At 41.0% G+C, this 18,134-nt stretch overlaps 1 protein-coding gene across 1 annotated transcript in view; it reads right to left on the bottom strand.

Annotated features, from left to right (window-relative positions):
- The window catches only part of TM9SF2 (transmembrane 9 superfamily member 2), a 56,759-nt gene extending 47,694 nt beyond the window's left edge, over positions 1-9,065 (bottom strand). Inside the window, exon 1 of the mRNA XM_058548422.1 lies at positions 8,745-9,065. Coding sequence (XP_058404405.1) covers positions 8,745-8,912 — 168 coding nt within the window. The 5' untranslated portion in view covers positions 8,913-9,065. The remainder of the gene's footprint in view (positions 1-8,744) is intronic.
- Between the last annotated feature and the right edge of the window lie 9,069 nt (positions 9,066-18,134).

Genomic DNA, 18,134 nt, shown 5'->3' with positions numbered 1-18,134 from the left:
AGGGCACTAAGACAGGAAGCCTTCTGATCTACTGTTTATGTCTCTTCATCACTCTTCTTGGCTATTAGTCTAGGGAAGGGGAAGATAATAATTATCAATCACAATTCTCACAATAACCGTATGAGCTAGGGATTATTTGCTCTACTTTTAGACAAATAAATACGTTTAAAAACTGGACAGCTGACTCAAAAAAAGTGAGTAAACTCAACTGTCGCTACCATTATTTTTAATTTCTCCAGCTCTCAGTCTTCCACTTTTCTTCTTTCTTCTGACACTTTTCCATACTTACTTTTACAGGAAAGTTAGTCCTTCATGGATATCACCACTAAATTATGGACTTTTCTCTATTGTTCAGTGAACTAATCAAAACACATCTTGGATATTCGGTTCATCTAGGCTATTTTCATAGCACTTTATTGATTTTTTGTTTTTTAAATTGTGAAAATCTGAAAATTTAAGAATTATTGTCTTACTTAAAACATGCTAAGAAGTGTAAATTAAAATTAATGATACCCTTAAAATAGAATAGAGCAATTTACCATTTAAATATCAACCCTCATAGTGAAACCAGGAAATTTCAAAAGTATTATAAGAATGAGATATTTGTAACATGGCAGTAGAGCACATGTTAAAAATCGAAAGAAAGAAGAAAGGAAATGCGACTGCTAGCAAGTTTATGTGGTTTCACGAAGTGCAAAAGTATGCTAAGGATCTCATGACATTCATCCCTAAAAAATATAAATACACACACAGATAAAACAAGTAGGGAAAAACATAAACAACTGTTGGATCTAGGAAGATATTATACTATTCTTTCAACTTTTTTGAATTTTTTAAATTGTCATAAAAGTTGGAAAAAGAAAAGATTTAAAAGTTAGAGTAGACTTGAGAATCTTATTACGAAGTGATGGAAGCCAAATCAAAGCAATAAGAAATAAAGATGAAAGAGTAAATTTCAGCGTGAAAAGATATTCTAGAAGCAGGAAAGATGACTTCAAAAAAGTATTAAATAGGGGAAAAGAGTAGAATTTGCAATGTACATGAAAACTGAAGAACATTCACAACAACAACAAACCCTGAAAAACCATGAGAAATTCATTCAATCAACACATTTATTTAATACCCATGAAGCCCTGTATTAGACATTGTGAGTGATATAATAATACAAAATACATGAACACTTGTCTTCAAAGAATTTATAATCCACATGGAGAGACAAGGCATACATTCAACGAAGTAAAAGAAAAAAGTGACAAAGCTATTTATCTGTTCTTGGGGTAGCTAATGGGATTTAGTTTTCTTATCATTAAAATAGCAATGTGCTATAAGAGAACAATATTTGATTAATTTTAAGGTCACTTTCCACTCTAAACGTCTTATTTATTCCCCAACCAAAAGTTAATTAAGTACATGTCCTTCTGGAAATCTGCCTTAAATAGAGACAGCCAACTCCAAAATATCACTGACATGACTTGAAAGAACCTTAAAAATTACTTATTTACTCCACATTCCCACTTTTAAACTGTCCCAAACTGAGTTATTACAAGCAGGAAAATTTGTGACAACATTAAACATCTTAAAGAAGTCACAGATAAATCCTAAAGCAAGACTGTAAATTCTAAAGCAAGACTCAGACAAAGACTGATTACAATCCCACCCTAAGAAATTTTTTAGGAAACTAGTTTTATTTAATGTAGAGTTATATGGTTTCCCTTCTAAATCCTTCTCCTCGAAAATGCACAATTCTATTTCTAGTCCTAATCAGCTCATTCTACATCTGGTCCCAGCTTTGGCTACAACTACACTCTATTTATTGCTTTAAGGCACATGGACCATGCCACCAGACTGCGTTTTTTCCCTATTTCCTTGTTCCTTTGTTTCTGTTATTCCACCTTACCCGATTGCTACCACTTCTGTTCCACCCCACACCTATAATTGGTTTTCAAGGTAGAAAGAAATCTCAGTGAAGAAATGTAACTTTGTACAAGGATCAAAGCAAGTGATTACTCACAAAGGGGTTTGACATCAAGGCACAGCCATAGAAAAGGAAAACTGTGGAAGTGTCAACTGCTTTAACACTGAAGAAGTCCACAGTGGGAAAAATCCTGAAGAAGGGAAATCTTCACTCAGACATTAAAAAATCCCAATAGAAATGCTGGAACTCATAAATGGATGTTCACGAGCTTTGAGTTATCCGACCAACAATGCCCAGAAGCTGATCTCCTAGATACTAAGGTTCTTCCTCTCCACCCCAATGAAAAATAAAATTTCAATTTTAGACTGTATCAAAGAAAGGAATAAATATAAAATCTGCCTACTTAAAAACTGATTACATAAATAAAGAGCTTTTTGTTGATAACTGCGTTAATTGTGGAAGTCCAGGATTATAAGCAGCCAGGGATGACCAGGGTAAGGAGGAGAGGAGGCAGAGGGTACTCAGCGTGGAAGGTGTAGCAGTACCCCAATGTTGTGAAGAGCCCAGATTTCGGGATCAGAGACACCCCTGGAGCTGCATCTTGGCAACTTACTTACGTGTGTACTTAATAGGCATGCAATGTACACCCTAGATTACATTTTACCCAGCTTCAGTTTCCCCATCTAAAAACCACAGGGTTGTTCTGAGGATAGCTAAGTTTAATACATAACTGGTACACACAAAGTATACAAATTGTAGCCTTTATCATTATTATTAGCAATGGTCAATAAATAGTTTGAAAGGTGAGAACAACAAGATCAAAGAAAAAAAAATTTCACAAATTTCCTCCAAAGCCTTCCATCAATACTTAGTTAATTTTACTGGCAATAGAGAATGACCTTGCAGGACACATTGAAAGTAGCTACAATAAACTACAACACTTAGTGAGAAGACACTGATAGAAAAATGCAAGGAAGAATAGAAGTTGGGGTTTCAGGAACCGGGCTCTAAGGCTGACAGAGCAAAAACCGGTCTCTACAACTTATGTGCATCTGTGTGAGCGTGTTGAGGGTGTGGGGTGTGGAGCATGTCTGTGGTTTTGTTTCAGATGTTCAAGTATACACCTCTGGAAGGGATTCCCTTTGTGGAGAGCCAAGGCAAGAGGACACTATTTTTATCCATATTGACCTTGTTTGCTTTCCCAATCCTAGGTCTCAGATCCATCACAGAACAATCACAGTTTTAAAATAATTTTATTCAAAATTTTAATTTCTGGGGGCCGGCCCTGTGGCTTAGCGGTTAAGTAATCGCGCTCCACTGCTGGCAGCCCGGGTTCGGATGCCGGGCGCGCACTGACACACCTCTTGTCGGGCCATGCTGAGGCGGCACCCCACATACAGCAACTAGAAGGATGTGCAACTATGACATACAACTATCTACTGGGGCTTTGGGGGAAAAAAAGGAGGACGATTGGCAATGGATGTTAGCTCAGGGCTGGTCTTCCTCAGCAAAAAAAGAGGAGGATTGGGCCGGCCCCATGGCTTAGTGGTTAAGTGAGCGCGCTCCGCTGCTGGCGACCCGGGTTCGGATCCCGGGCTCGCGCCTACGCGCTGCTTCTCCGGCCATGCTGAGGCCACGTCCCACATACAGCAACTAGAAGGATGTGCAGCTATGACACACAACTATCTACTGGGGCTTTGGGGGGGAAAATAAATAAATAAAAAATCTTTAAAAAAAAAAAAAAAAAAAAAAAAAAAAAGAGGAGGATTGGCATAGATGTTAGCTCAGGGCTGACCTTCCTCACACAAAAAAATTTTAATTTCTGAAAGCAAACTTTCTAACTCAGCTCCATGTACTTTTTCACAGGAAGAAAGAAGAATTGTTGGAATGTGAATTTATCACAGTTAAAGTCATTCTTTCCAATGCCAGATTTCATATTTGAAACAATATCAGTAACTCCCACACATTGATTAGTTTCCAGAAGCTGAGAATCAATGCTCATATTCCAGATAAAACTATGAGAATGTGAAACTAAATAGCAATAAAAAAATATGTATATCAATTCTATCGATAAGTACACATGTAAAACTACATTTTTTCTTTAGATATTTCAAAATCTTCAAACTTTGGTCAAATTAAAACAGGTAGATTACAGTCACGCTGTGTCTGTTCAGAGCAACATTTAGAACTGTTTTCTTAAATTTGACTTATTCCATATTTATAGGCAACTGCTCCCAAAGTAAGAGACACACAATTTATTAAAAGCTTCTAAAAATAACTACAAACAAATAAAAGTATGATTCTGATTGTTTCCTTTTTATCAAAAAGTTTTTAAACTAATTCATTGAAACATCCTTTTTTTTTTTTTAAACCATGAGGAAGCATATTTGATCATTTTTCCTTACTGGACAGGAAAGACAACCTTTTTTTTTTTTTTTTTGTGAGGAAGATCAGCCCTGAGCTAACATCCATGCTAATCCTCTTTTTTTTTTGCTGAGGAAGACCGGCTCTGAGCTAACATCTATTGCCAATCCTCCTCCTCTTTTTTTTTCCCCCAAAGCCCCAGTAGATAGTTGTACGTCATAGTTGCACATCCTTCTAGTTGCTGTATGTGGGACTTGGCCTCAGCATGGCCGGAGAAGCAGTGTGTTGGTGCGCACCCGGGATCCGAACCCAGGCTGCCAGCAGCGGAGCACGTGAACCCAACCGCTAAGCCACGGGGCTGGCCCAAGGAAAGACAATCTTAATCTTTCTTCTAAGAACATGATCTATCTATCTATCAAACAGTAAAAAAGTGGCAGATGTTTTGGAGAGTTTAGTTGTTAGGTCTGAATTCATGTTGACAAGCCAATAAATACTTGAAAGTTAAAAGCAGCAAGGGTGAACTGCTAACTAACCTTCAGCTATTAGTGGTCAGAATGGCACTCAGCAGATTTAAATTCCATCTAAGGCTAAATATTTAAGCATGCAGCAGCTAGCTGAAACAGTCAAAACTTTTACAAAGTAGATTTGAACTGCACATTTTACCCAGTGAAGATCTATTCACTTCTGATCAGGGCTTTATTCTACTTACTGCAGTCAATATAGCGTCCTTTGATTTCTTAAAGAAAGTAAAATGGATTCTAGACAAAACGGATACCATGGTTCAATCTTTTATTATTACGGTTTCAAAAACTAACAAAATAAGGCAAATAAAAGAAAAAAATTAAAAGAAGAACCTCAATAGCAATGAAGGTAATGCAGCATTAAAAAATGTTTTACCTCCATCACATAGCTATTAAATTGATAAATAAAAATTATAAAATATCCAGAGACACAGAGAATCATTTAGCTAACGGAATCGTAAATCAAACCTGTATTTCTTGAAAGAAACCTGGCAATATTAAATAGAGCTATAAAATTGCTTCTTGCCTTTGACCTAGTAATTTTATATTTGAGAATATGCAAGTAATTCCTGCTAAATACATTCTAGCAATGTTATTTATAACAGAGAAAAATTGGAACCAATCTAAATGCCCCACAAGCAAGAAATAGTTAAGCAAACCATAGTACTTAATAGAATAAAATACTATATAGTCAATAAAAACCCCCAAGAATGTGCACAATGAAGATATTCAAATGTCTGTACAGGTAATGATAGCAAACTACAAAAAAAAAGTAAGCCACAGAACACAGCCACAGTATTTATGAAGGCTAATAAATCACAAGTCAGAGCAATATAAGCAGAATTTTATGTTCACAGGACTCCTGTTCCTCTGCCAGTAAACTACACATAAAAGAATTTTAAGAAGAGAAAACGACCAAATCCTGAGGGTTCTTTTGACTGTCTGTTTTTTTTTTTTTTACTTTATTTTTTTCCCCCAAAGCCCCAGTAGGTAGTTGTATGTCACAGCTGCACATCCTTCTAGTTGCTGTATGTGGGACGCAGCCTCAGCATGGCCAGAGAAGCAGTGCATCGGTCCGCGCCGAGGATCCGAACCCGGGCCGCCAGCATCGGAGCGCAAGCACTTAACTGCTAAGCCACGGGGCCGGCCCCTTGACTGTCTCTTAATACACATAGTGAGCTAAATGCAGGACATGGACTTTACAGTACACGTAAGGCCTATACTACATAAATTACACTTTTCATCTCTATATTATGAGTATTTTATAATATCACGACAATGATAAATATTGTACTTTTCCTCTAAGAAATGCAAAATACCTTTCAAGGAGAATATATAAGAAGCAAATATGATTATCCCTATTTTACAGATGGAAAAACTGATGGAAACTATCAATGACCTGCCCAATTCACCCAACTCCTGATTCCCTACCCTAACAGCATCTTCTGAAAGCAATTATTCCCATTTCACAACTCCCATCTCTAATTTTTAAAATAAGTTCCTTCAGCTTTTCTGAATAGTGTATACAAAACTGTCCTTAACAAATACAGAATGAACGAGAAAAGAATTATTGTTAACACCCTGACTAAAGTACTGAAATTTTAAACTGCTTACTGTTTTTCTCCCTTAAGATGCAAAGAAAAGAAATATTAAAGTTTACTTCAAATTCCCTATACCAGTTAGTCAAATTGTAGGGAAAAACTGCTAAAAGTACATCTCTCTGCTCATCTAAGAGTTGTTTCCATTGACCAAGATGTGAAAGCACCTGGCAACGAAGACGAAATCCAAACATTTCAGAAAAATGATCTGCCTTGCCTGTTTTATCTCTATACCTTTTTTTTTCTTTAAAAAGTCAAGTCACCCTACAACTACCTTTATTGCTGATGTTTTGTACTTTGTATTGATAACAGCTTTTTTCCTTTTCTTTTTTTCTCTTTTTAATGATCATCTTCTAAGGATCAATCTTCACTCTTTTTTTTTGTGAGGAAGATTAGCCCTGAGCTAACATCTGTCGCCAATCCTCCTCTTTTTGCTGAGGAAGACTGGCCCTGGGCTATCATCCGTGCCCATCTTCCTCCACTTTATATGGGACGCCGCCACAGCATGGCTTTGACAAGCGGTGCGTCGGTGCCCGCCTGGGATCCGAACATGTGAACCCCGGGCTGCCGAAGCAGAGCGCGCACACTTGACCGCTGCGCCACCGGGCCGGCCCCTATCTCCATACCTTTGAAAATTAAAAATCCAAAAGGACTCCCTGAAATCAACCAAAAGTTAACTAAAAAGTAGCTACTTAAAGAAGGACCTGTTGAGAAAACAAAAATCATCTAACTGGCAGACCAGCTCAAAATTTCACTCATTCATTTTCTGAAGTCCATCTCAAATGTCACTTCCTCCCTGTAGCTTTCCCTGAAGACTCCAATCCACAGATGTCTCCTCATTTGTGTCTTAGAGCACTCTGGACATACATCTTTTATAACATATCACATTTCGATAATCTGTTCATAACCCTATGTCCTTTACGAGGTTCCCTGAAGAGGAGGCTACATTTTTTGTCTCTGAGGCACTAGGAATACAATATACAATTGCTGTTAAATTTAAATTTAAAGGCCAAATACTGGTTTAAGGCTGGTTACTAAAATATTTAATGGAAAAACCAGTGTCCTTCAGAGACTGCTCTCCCTTCCACTTAGAAGCTCTACATTCTTTCAGTCAGAACTCCCATAGTGAAAGCTTCTTGCACTGCAGGGTATGAGAGTTAACAGTTTCAAGTGCTAACTGTTAACTTGGGTAAACCTTAAAGATCCTTAGACATTTTTAGAGACCCAAGTTTTTAAACAGAAACTGTAAAATGCTATGAAAAATTTAATAGCTTCTTTAACACCCTAAAATAAGCTCAAAATTCACAGCTACAGTAAAGCTAGCAGTAATAAAATAAACACCAGCCTTAAAAAAAATCAAACTTAGTAAATAAATCTATTTATAGATTGTAAAATTCTGCTGAACGATTATTTAAATTGTTAAAATTACTAATAGTTTCAAAGAGATCCTCATGCCCCAAATGGTAAGCTTTAGCAACTTAAAATAATTGTGTATGTATACTGTCATGCCCTATACCGAATAACCTAAAAGCAGGTTACTTTACTTATGTCTCTTTTTACCAGCAAACTGAAAACCTTGAGTGTGAATGTCGTAAGAGATCAAAATGTTCAAGACTTGCTCTAGGAAGAAAACGCCAATTTCTCCCGTCATCTGCTCCTTTTAAGTGTTTAAAACAACCTCAAAGAAACTAAACAGCGGAATCTTATATATCTTTTATATATTAAAAAAAAATTTTTTTTACACTTAAAAGGTAGAAATTAACTCTCTCAACCATTACAGCAACTCTTTAATTAATGCAGGTTACGCGGTTCTGGGTGTTAACATTCCACAAATAAGGAACCAACGGCTAACCGTCAAGTTAAAATATCAAAGTCCTTGAAAGAACAACTCCTCGTAACCAACCAAGAGTTCCAAAAAAGTAGAACAAAATAGGAATCAATAAAGTGAAAAGTTACTGGAAGACCTGGTAGTCCGCTTCCTCGGATGCGTGACACGGGGAGCGAGCGAACCCGCACTGGCGGAACGCTGGCTCACCTGCAAGCATCCACCTCCAAGGGAGCGCCATGCACGCAGAGCCCTGTTCCAGAAAAACTGCACACAGTCGCTCGTGCTACCTGGCCCGCCAGACCGGAGGCGAGGCCGAGGCCCACTGGGTCCTCCAGAATCTGTCCCCCTACAAGGGCCGTTCCGGGCCTCCGACCCACAGCCCCGCCGACCGCAGGCGCTTCTGGGGACACTCGACCCCACCCACTGCTACGCCCCCTTCCCCTCAGACCCCAGCTCCCCCGGCAGGCGAGGCTTCCGCTTCCGACAGTGCACCCGGGGGTCCGCCAGGCCTCACCCACCTTGCACTCGTCGCTCTTTTTTCCTTCGTCGCAGAAGTTGACGGGCGCCAGGCCAGGCAGGTAGAAAGCGGCGCCCCGACGCGGGCCTGGGGCCGCCCCCAGCAGGAGCAGCGACAGCAGCAGCCGCGGCCACCAAGGTGGAGACGACGCCGGCAGTCTCGTGCTCATCACGGCTGCTTCGGGGAGAGGGCAGACGAGCCGAGGGGATGAAGAGGGAAAGAGGGACGGGGAGGCCCGGAGACCACAACACGGCCGCCCGGACTGAGAGAGTCCGGCCCCACGACGGATAGTTCCGGTTGCGCTAGGAGATACCGCGGGTTCCGCAACAGAAACCGAACCGGACCTCGACAGAGCATGCGCAACGCCGCTCGCACATGCTCAGTGAGAGGGGCCGCCAGCGCCCCGAGGAGTTTCCGGGAGGGAGGGTGGAGGCAATCCACTTTCCGGGTTTTCAGCGCGCCAGCGGGGTGGTTGCTGGGAGGGCTGTTCGGCGCTCACGTTCCTTTTCCAAATTCTGATCTAGAGCTCCCTTGGGGCGTTGCGAGCGGCCCGCTTGCTCGGCGCCCCTGACTCGCGGCTTTATCTCAATTTCCCATAAACATCTTGCGGTTTCCTCACCACACTGCCCGCGGCACAACAGCCGCTAGTACAGAGCTGGTGCTCCAAGAGTACTTGCTGATGGAGCGAGAAGTTCGGGAGACACCTGGTTGGGAGCACGATAAGGAAACAAATGGGGAGGAACTAGCCATAAATCCTCAAAAAGACAGCTACTCAAGAGGTATTTGCACAGACAGGTTCCAAGCACTGGATGCGGTGGCGCATTCTTGCGCGGGACAGTGATTGCACAGAATAAACGGGATCTAGGTGAATAGAAGATAGTGTTGACGTTTCTTCGCAAAGGAAGACACGGGCACCACACCTGAGAGCTCAGTGAGAAAAGTAGTTCTAGCGAAATAGAAATCTGGTATGATTATCCTTCAACTTTCTGTCACTTTTCCTATTGAAGTGGCGTGATGTGCGTGTTTGTATGTACACATAAGTATTTGTGTGCGTTGGGGAGTGCATTTTCTGAGTATTTTTCAAGGAGAAACTTGCTTTTGGTGACATAAAGTCAACTCAGTTGAGCTTTAGAGTTCAATAGAATACTTAGGAAGAGTGCATCAACTTAGACTATATAGCCAGGTATTATAACCCGAGAGTACCTGCAGCTCAGAATTCAAGAATGGGCAAGTTTGCTAAATGGGCAATTCAGGAAAAGTGTGGAGCCCCATGCCATCCTATCCAAATTTTTGTGGGTGTTTGCATGTTTCCCCCCTATAAAGTTTATAATGTTCATTAAATTTGCAAAGGAATCTGTGACCCTGCAAAGAAGGTTAAGAACCACTGTTCTGTACTCGAGGGTAACCAGAGCAATGAAAGATAAAATTCTTGCTTGCAAAGGTAGTTTGCATTGACTAAGAGGTCCAGCTTTGAAACACTATCTAGTTATGTGACCTTGAGCAAGTTAATCAAATCCCACGTAGTAGACAGAACTGGGAGGCAGAGAGATAAGAACGTCCATCTTCTTAAGGTTGTTGTGAAGGTTAAACGGGGAAAAAAAAATGTTAAGCGCTGAGCACATTACTTGGCACAGAAGGATGGCAGGCATTTTTATAACCAGTCAATCTAGCAGGGCCTGAGCAGTGGGAGTGTCACTCCCCCTCTCGAACCCTCTCCCTCCAGCCAATCAATTAACATATTTGTTGAATATCTACTTTAAGCTAAGGAAAAGAATTTATAATATTCTGTACTTGAAGTCATGGAGATTTCCAATATAATAAGAGGAAGTGGCTGTTCTTTCCATATAGGAAGGGGAAGAAAATTAACGTTTTTGTTCACTGTCTTCTATTTATTCTGCGCCACTAAATACTCGACCTTCACTATCTCACTGCCCCCACCCCAACATTTCTTTTCCTCTTACAGTTTTTCCCATCTCAGGAAATGGCACCGCTGCTTCCCTGACTCTCAGGCCCCAAACCTGGGAGATAAATTTCTCCTTCCCTCACTCCCCACATACAGTCTTTCTACAAGTTCTGCTCCCTGGGCCGTTGAACTAGACTAAATATTTTCAATACTTTCCGTTTCCACAGCTACACTCCAGACCACACCAAACTCTTAGTTCCACTGGACTACTTACTGCAATAGCCTCTCAGCTTCCACTCTTGCAGGAGCGATCTTATAAAATCTTTAAATCCCTCAATACCACTCTTCTGCTTAACTCCCGGCACCCCACACTACTTACCACTATCTGGAATTAACGTGGTTATTTGTTTACTGTCTCATTCCTCGTTTATATGTAAACTCCATGGGAGTAAGGCCCTTGTCTCTACATCCTACATCTCTACATCCTCAGAGCCTAGAGCAGCGTCTGCTACATAAAGGAGACAAGAGGAGCAAGTAACCGGAAAGCACTACAGACTGGTACTAGCCAGACCACAGAAATTCTAGATCCAAATTTAGAATCGCAGACTTTCAGAGCTGAAATAAATCTGAGGTTTTCTAGACGCATTTAACCTTCTCCCTTGAGAGAGGAAAGAAAGAGGAGTGATTGGCCGCAGGCACTTGGCTACTCATTGAGACTGAGCCTGGAGCGATCTGGGAGCCCAAGGGGGGTCCGCAACCTTCTTTTAGCTACACCCCGCCGCCTCTGGTTTGGGCTCAGCATCAGCAAAACCCAGAGAAGTGGAATCTTCCGCAATACAAATGATCTCCGGGGGCCGCCCGGTGGCCCAAGCGGTTAAGTGCCCACGCTCCGCTGTAGCGGCCTGGGTCAGATCCCGGCGTGCACGAGGCACCGCTTGTTAAGCCATGCTGTGGCGGTGTCCCATATAAAGTAGAGGAAGATGGGCATGGATATTAGCCCAGTGCCAGTCTTCCTCAGTTAAAAAAAAAAAAAGAGGAGGATTGGCATTGGATGTTAGCTCAGGGCTGGTCCTCCTCGCAAAAAAAAAAAAAAATCTCCCAAATCCAGAGGCAATTGTGGCGACCAGTGCGCGAGTTACGCATGCGCAGGGCTGGCCAGCTTCGCCTCTCCAACTCCTACCCCAGCGACCACTTCCTGGCTTCCGCCTCCAGAGTTTAGACACGTCACCCCGCACGGCCGGTCGAGGTGGGAAGGGCCAGCGGCGGGGCAGAGCGGACCCCTTACTTCCGGATCCGGCCTGTCCCGGAGTTCCCTTGGTTACCAGGCGCCGGTGTGTGGGCGGTGCCCAGGGCGTGGCGTGAAGAGATCGCCCCGCCCCTCACCCTGGCCACAAAATGGAGTCTGCGGTTTGGAGGCTCTTTTTCGGTGGCTGTAGCGAAACTCAGTGAGGATTCCAATTCCAAACTAGAAAGAAATGAACTTTTCTTTCCACTGGCACGCTGAGCGTGACGTTCCTTTTCTCGAAGTACTAATGCTTCTGACTCTGCTGTAATATTTCAGGGATACGATTATCTCGTTTCTTCTGCTACAGATAGCGTTTGCCGAGTCCGATCTAAGGTTCTTAATATCCTGCATTTTTTCTTCTGCTCTCCGCCAAAGTAATATGGACAGCCTGTTTTTCTGCATTTCCCGTAGCTTTTGTGTATTTACTCGCAAATAAAAGTACAAGATACCCAGTTAAATTTTAATTTCAGATTAATAATAATTTTTTAATATATGTATGTCTCAAATATTCCATCGGATGTGCATGTATTTTATCTGGCAACCCCATTGCTGTGTCAAGGTGTAGGAAGGACAGCTCTGCTCCGCCAGTTGTATGCACTTGTAGGTTGCCCACGAACCGACTTGCTGCGTACGATGTTGCTTGCAATGTAGTTTACTTACAGAGAGAGAATGTTTGCTGGATTCAAGTCACTGGTCTCCTCTGGGATTATTATTTTCCTTTAACAACTTTATTGAGGTATAACACATACTATGCAATTCACTCACTTCAAGTGTACAATTCAATGATTTTTAGCAAATTTGCTGAGTTACGCAGCCATGGCAATAATACAGGATATGAATATCACACCAATAAAATGACCTTTAACATTTAATTCCCCTTTGTACACACAGTTCCAGGCAACCACGAATCCACTTTCTGCTTCTATAAATTTGCCTTTTCTGACTCCTCTGGGTTTTTAAAAAATAAATTAATAATTTTATTTATCCATCAGTTTCTGTGTCTGTGGCTAATATAAATTCACCCCAGAGACAGGTCTATTTTTAGTATCCTGACAGGTAACTTGTCTCAGGCTGTTGTTGTCCTGGATTCCCAGTGTCAATGCCCTCCAGCCAAAGACCACCAGGAACACAGCAGTGGCCGGGTTTATGACTAGCTGGGTTTATCACTCCATGCCACAAAAGAGAATCCACATCATGGGGAACCATGGGGCGTCTCAGGAAGAGGGTGTTAGAAAGGGACTTAAGGATTCAAGCTTGTGTTGTACGATTTGAGGAGAGTGTTCAAAGAAGTGGAGATTTGCCCTGGATTGGATGCTGCCAGGAAGCAGAGGTAATTCGTAAGATTGGATATATATATATTTTTTTAACCAGGACATTTATTGCACAACTAATTGAAATCCTTAAGATGAACTGGATGCTGCAACAGCTGCCCTCTGGGGTTTAGGTGTTGTTCCTTCACCGAATCGGGGCCTGAGTCTGCAGTACACAATTTTTAGGTGCCTTATTTGACTGGTCCTGGTAGTATTTCGTCTTTTAGCCTTGGCACTCCAGTTATACTCTCTCTTCCTCTTGGCAGGGTAGCCACGTTTGCCACAGGTCGACTTCTGAAGGCCACAGGCTCTCGAGCCATGGTGGCAGCACAACGTGTGCGTCTTATGGCGACCCCTTCCAAGTGATGATGTTCCCTTTGTCTTCTTGCTTCTGCGGCCAAGACCAAACAGAAGACTGGATATCTTCAGTCTTATGTAGAAGGAAGATAGGCTAGACTGAGGCTAAAGCTGTAACTGGTAAAGAAACAACAGCCACTGTTCTTAGCCAGAGTAGGGAGATGTTTGGTCATTTTGTGGTTTAGACAATGTTCAGATTTTGTCTGTTGTCTCGGTATAGTTACACGGGGGTTGTGCTTTGTCTTGATCATGGTCGGAGTGGCCTTGTCTGATGTTCATGTTCCGTGAAAGTGTTTGTACTCAACAAGGCCTAGCTGGGAGTACCAGACCAGCTCTTCATGTCAGGGGCTGCTTTTCCCTTTTTCACTAGGATAATGCAATCTAATGGGCACCTTGTCTGGATAACTAGCCAGCCATTCATTTCTGTGTATCACTGGATATATTTGTCTTTTTTTAATTTAATTTTACTTTATTTTATTTATTTTTTTTGTGAGGAAGATCGGCCCTGAGCTAACATCTGCCAATCCTCCTCTTTTTGCTGAGGAAGACTGGCCGTGGGCTAACATCCGTGCCCATCTTCCTCCACTTTGTATGGGAGGGCGCCACACATGGCTTAACAGCAGTGCATCAGTGAGCGCCCAGGATCCAAACCAGCGAACCCCAGGCCGCCGCAACGGAGCGCACGCACTTAACCGCTTGGGCCACCAGACCGGCCCCTATTGCTTTTTCTTGAAACTTCTGCAAAAAATATTAAGCCACTGGGTAAATTCCAACCCTCAAACTCAGAATATGATAATTTTTATGGATTTTTAAGTGGTTTACCCTTCATTCTATAAGTGAGGCACTGAACAATATTAGTACTCTATTTGTTCGCTTTCTCTCGTGACCCTGCATCTTTTAAATGCGGTTTAGCAATATTTGCTATGCATATAACCAACAAAGAGTTCATATACAGGATATAAGAACTCTTATAAATCAATTTTTATTTTATTTTATTTTATTTTTTTGAGGAGGACTAGCCCTGAGTTAACATCCGATGCCAATCCTCCCCTTTTTTCCTTGAGGAAGACTGGCCCTGGGCTAACATCCGTGCCCATCCTCCTCTACTTTATATGGGACACCACCACAGCATGGCTCTACAAGCAGTGTGTCAGTGCACACCCAGGATCCGAACCTGCGAACCCCGGGCCACCGCAGCGGAGTGCGCACACTTAACTGCTGCGCCAATGGGCCGGCCCCATAAATCAATTTTTTAAAAAAGACAATTAAGTATAAAAATGGGCAAGAGACAGAACAGATACATCACAAGAGTAGATAGCCAATGGTCAACAAAAATGAAAACATGTTCAACCTCATTAATCATGAGGAAATTGCAAGTTAAAACTTCAGTGAGCTATAGCTACACACGCAGCAGAAGAGCTAAAAGTTAAAAGACTGACAATGATGTGGAACACCTGGAATGCTCATACACTGCGAGTGGGAGTGTAAAGTTGTGGAAAATTGTTTGCCACACACATTCTATAACCTAGAAATTTCACTCCTGGCTCTAAGTGCCTACTTATATTCACCGAAAGATGTGTTCACCAAAACAGAACTCTAATGTCCATCTACAGTAGAATGGATAAAAATCTTGTAGTATAGTTCTGCTATGGAGTACTACACAGCAATGAAAACAAATTACTACTAAACGCAATAACATGTATTAATCTCACAAACATGAAATTAAGTAAAAGAAAGACAATGAGAACACTTGTATGATTCCATTTATATAAAGTTCAAAAACAGGCAAAACTAATCTATGATGTTAGAAATCAGGATAGTCGTTACCTATCCTGAGAAGTAGTGATTAGGAGGGCACGTGGTGGGGCTGCTGTGGTGCTGATAATGTTCTTTGTCTTGATCTGGGTGGTGGTTATTTGGTTGCACTTTGTAATAATTCATAGAGCTGTACACTTAGGATCTGTGCACTTTTCTGTATGTATGTTATACTTTAAAAAGTTTATTAAAATACATATCATTACTGTGAAAAAGTTGATAATCATTGAAGTTGGGTATTGGGTACAGGAGGTTGATTATAGCATTCTCTCTATTCTTCTGCTCTTGAAATTTTCCATGACAAAAAGTTTAAATATATGTGTACATATGTTTGTGTATATGTATATATGTGTACATACATATTTATGTATATGTATATATGTATATTTATTTGTAAATGTTTGAGTTGCTCCTTGACCTGCCAATCTCTTTAAAAGTGAGCAAGATTTTCCCGAGACCACAGCAATATGACTAGAGCCCTGTGATTCTTTTATATCATGTTGGATTTGGAAATTAGCATATGAGGAGAAAGTCAGTGTATTTAAATAGTATTAACCAACAAAAGCAATATAATATGTAAAATGACAATCTGAGTGAACATTTTTATACATGTATTAATATAAATATGTTGAATATGTATTATATGTATATTAAGATCTAGATACAAATATTTTGAAGAGAAAACAGACAATATGATGGTGTCTTTTACTACAGGCCAAATCCTATTAAAATAAACTTTGCTAAGGATTACAGATTTTTTATTTCATGAGAATGTTTTGAATATGCTAGAAATAAATGAGATTTGATGTCATTTTCTAATTGTGTTTGAGAGACATGAAGACATCAGTCTAGACATTTTGCTTTGGACTCCTGGCTAATGATTGATTTGAAACTTCTGAGTATTGCTAGGTATACTTCACTAAAATAAATGTTAGGCAAAGTTTATAGAAAAGCATATATAAAAAGAAATAAAGATAAAGGATGCGATTGCACAACAAGCGATATGAGGCCCGTCACCATGATTACTCTTACTCAAGAGTAAGGCTGGTTACTAAAATATTTAATGGAAAAACCAGTGTCCTTCAGAGACTGCTCTCCCTTCCACTTAGAAGTGCTACATTTTTTCAGTCAGAACTCCCATAGTGAAAGCTTCTTGCACTGCAGGGTATGAGAGTTAACAGTTTCAAGTGCTAACTGTTGACTTGGGTAAACCTTAAAGATCCTTAGACATTTTTAGAGACCCAAGTTTTTAAACAGAAACTGTAAAATGCTATGAAAAATTTAATAGCTACATGATTACTCAATCATGCCTTGAGAGCTACACCACCCAGGGTAAGGATATTACAGGAGGCTAGTACAGGCATATTATAATTTCTCAGGGGTTGGGCTTTGACTCCCATTAATAGTTCTACAACTCAAAACAAAACCAAAAATTCTATATATTTCCACGGCTACCCAAATATATATGTACAGGCTTAGAAAGTGATCTAGAAGGATACATACACACCAGCCTGTGACAATAGTGAAGATTGGAAGTGGGGGACTTTAAATTTGTCTATAACTATTGAAGTTTTTACATCTTATATTATCTGTGTAATATGAAATTAAATAAAAATAATATAAGTCTTAGGATCCTTGTTTTGTGGAAGAAAGATGGATAAATTCACCATTTCTTTGTCATTTTATAATAGCAGGTGTTCTGAAGGAGTTACAGACAGACGAATTTGAGAGAATGAGATTCTTCCATTCTTTCCTTAACTATGGAAGTCGGGAGGGGTCCACAGCAACTAAAGAAGGAATTGGGATTTGAATAGCACTGAATAGGGAAGATAGTTTCATAGTTGGGGAAAGAACCTTGGAGAAATGAGACGATAGGATTTGATGGTCTAGTAATACTCACCGTCCTCAGATTGGATTATTTTTGTTCTTACTGCTGAGTGAATGTGAAGCGGAAGAAGATCCAGAAACAATGAGTGACTACTGACAGAAGAAAGGAGATGAGATCTGGAAGGGAGCATACGGTGGACAATTTATGGAGACAGGAAAGCAAGCTGGGGACAAAGGTAGGGAGAATAGTTCCAGAACCATCCACAACCATGTGAGTGTCGAGATTTCATGTAAAGGACTGTGAGAGACCACATGAGGCCTTTGAGAAAGAACCTCATTGAATCTGAGTGTCAGCTTGAGAGGAAGGTGGCAGCATTTCACTGGGTAGAGGGTGAAAAGAAAGGGTATCTTTAGGCTTTCACTGACTCCCCACTGACGGGAGGAGTTGAAAGGTTCCTGTTCTTGAGGAGCTCACTGTTTAGTGAGGAAGCCAGACGAAAGGAGAATGATAATTCAGTGTGACCAATTCCATAAAGAAGTGCAAAGGGAGGCAGGAGCAGACAGGAGGTTGTGACAAAACTATCTGGGCAAGTTTTTCAGTCTTGATAATTGGGCTAGGACCAGAAGGATAAGTGTGACTGTGGGGCATGGAGGATAAAGCCTGAGTAGGAGAAGAACCAGGACCACTAGGACCAGAAATTTAGATTTGGTAGCAGAGAAGTTTTCAGAGGTTCAGCTGATGAAGAACAGCCTAAGGTCTGCATAGAGGGACATCCTAAGAGGTATTGTGTGTGAAATTAATAACTCCCACAGAAAAGAGGAGACTGAACTAAAGAAGTAATCTTAAGAAAAAGCCGAGGAGTTGAGTCACCATTTAGTTTTTTTGGGAAGCTC

Source organism: Diceros bicornis, chromosome 9, assembly GCF_020826845.1.
Source record: "Diceros bicornis minor isolate mBicDic1 chromosome 9, mDicBic1.mat.cur, whole genome shotgun sequence".
NCBI lineage: Eukaryota > Metazoa > Chordata > Mammalia > Perissodactyla > Rhinocerotidae > Diceros > Diceros bicornis.
The sequence above is the reverse complement of the archived record's forward strand: the minus strand, read 5'-3'. Positions and strand labels throughout refer to the sequence as shown.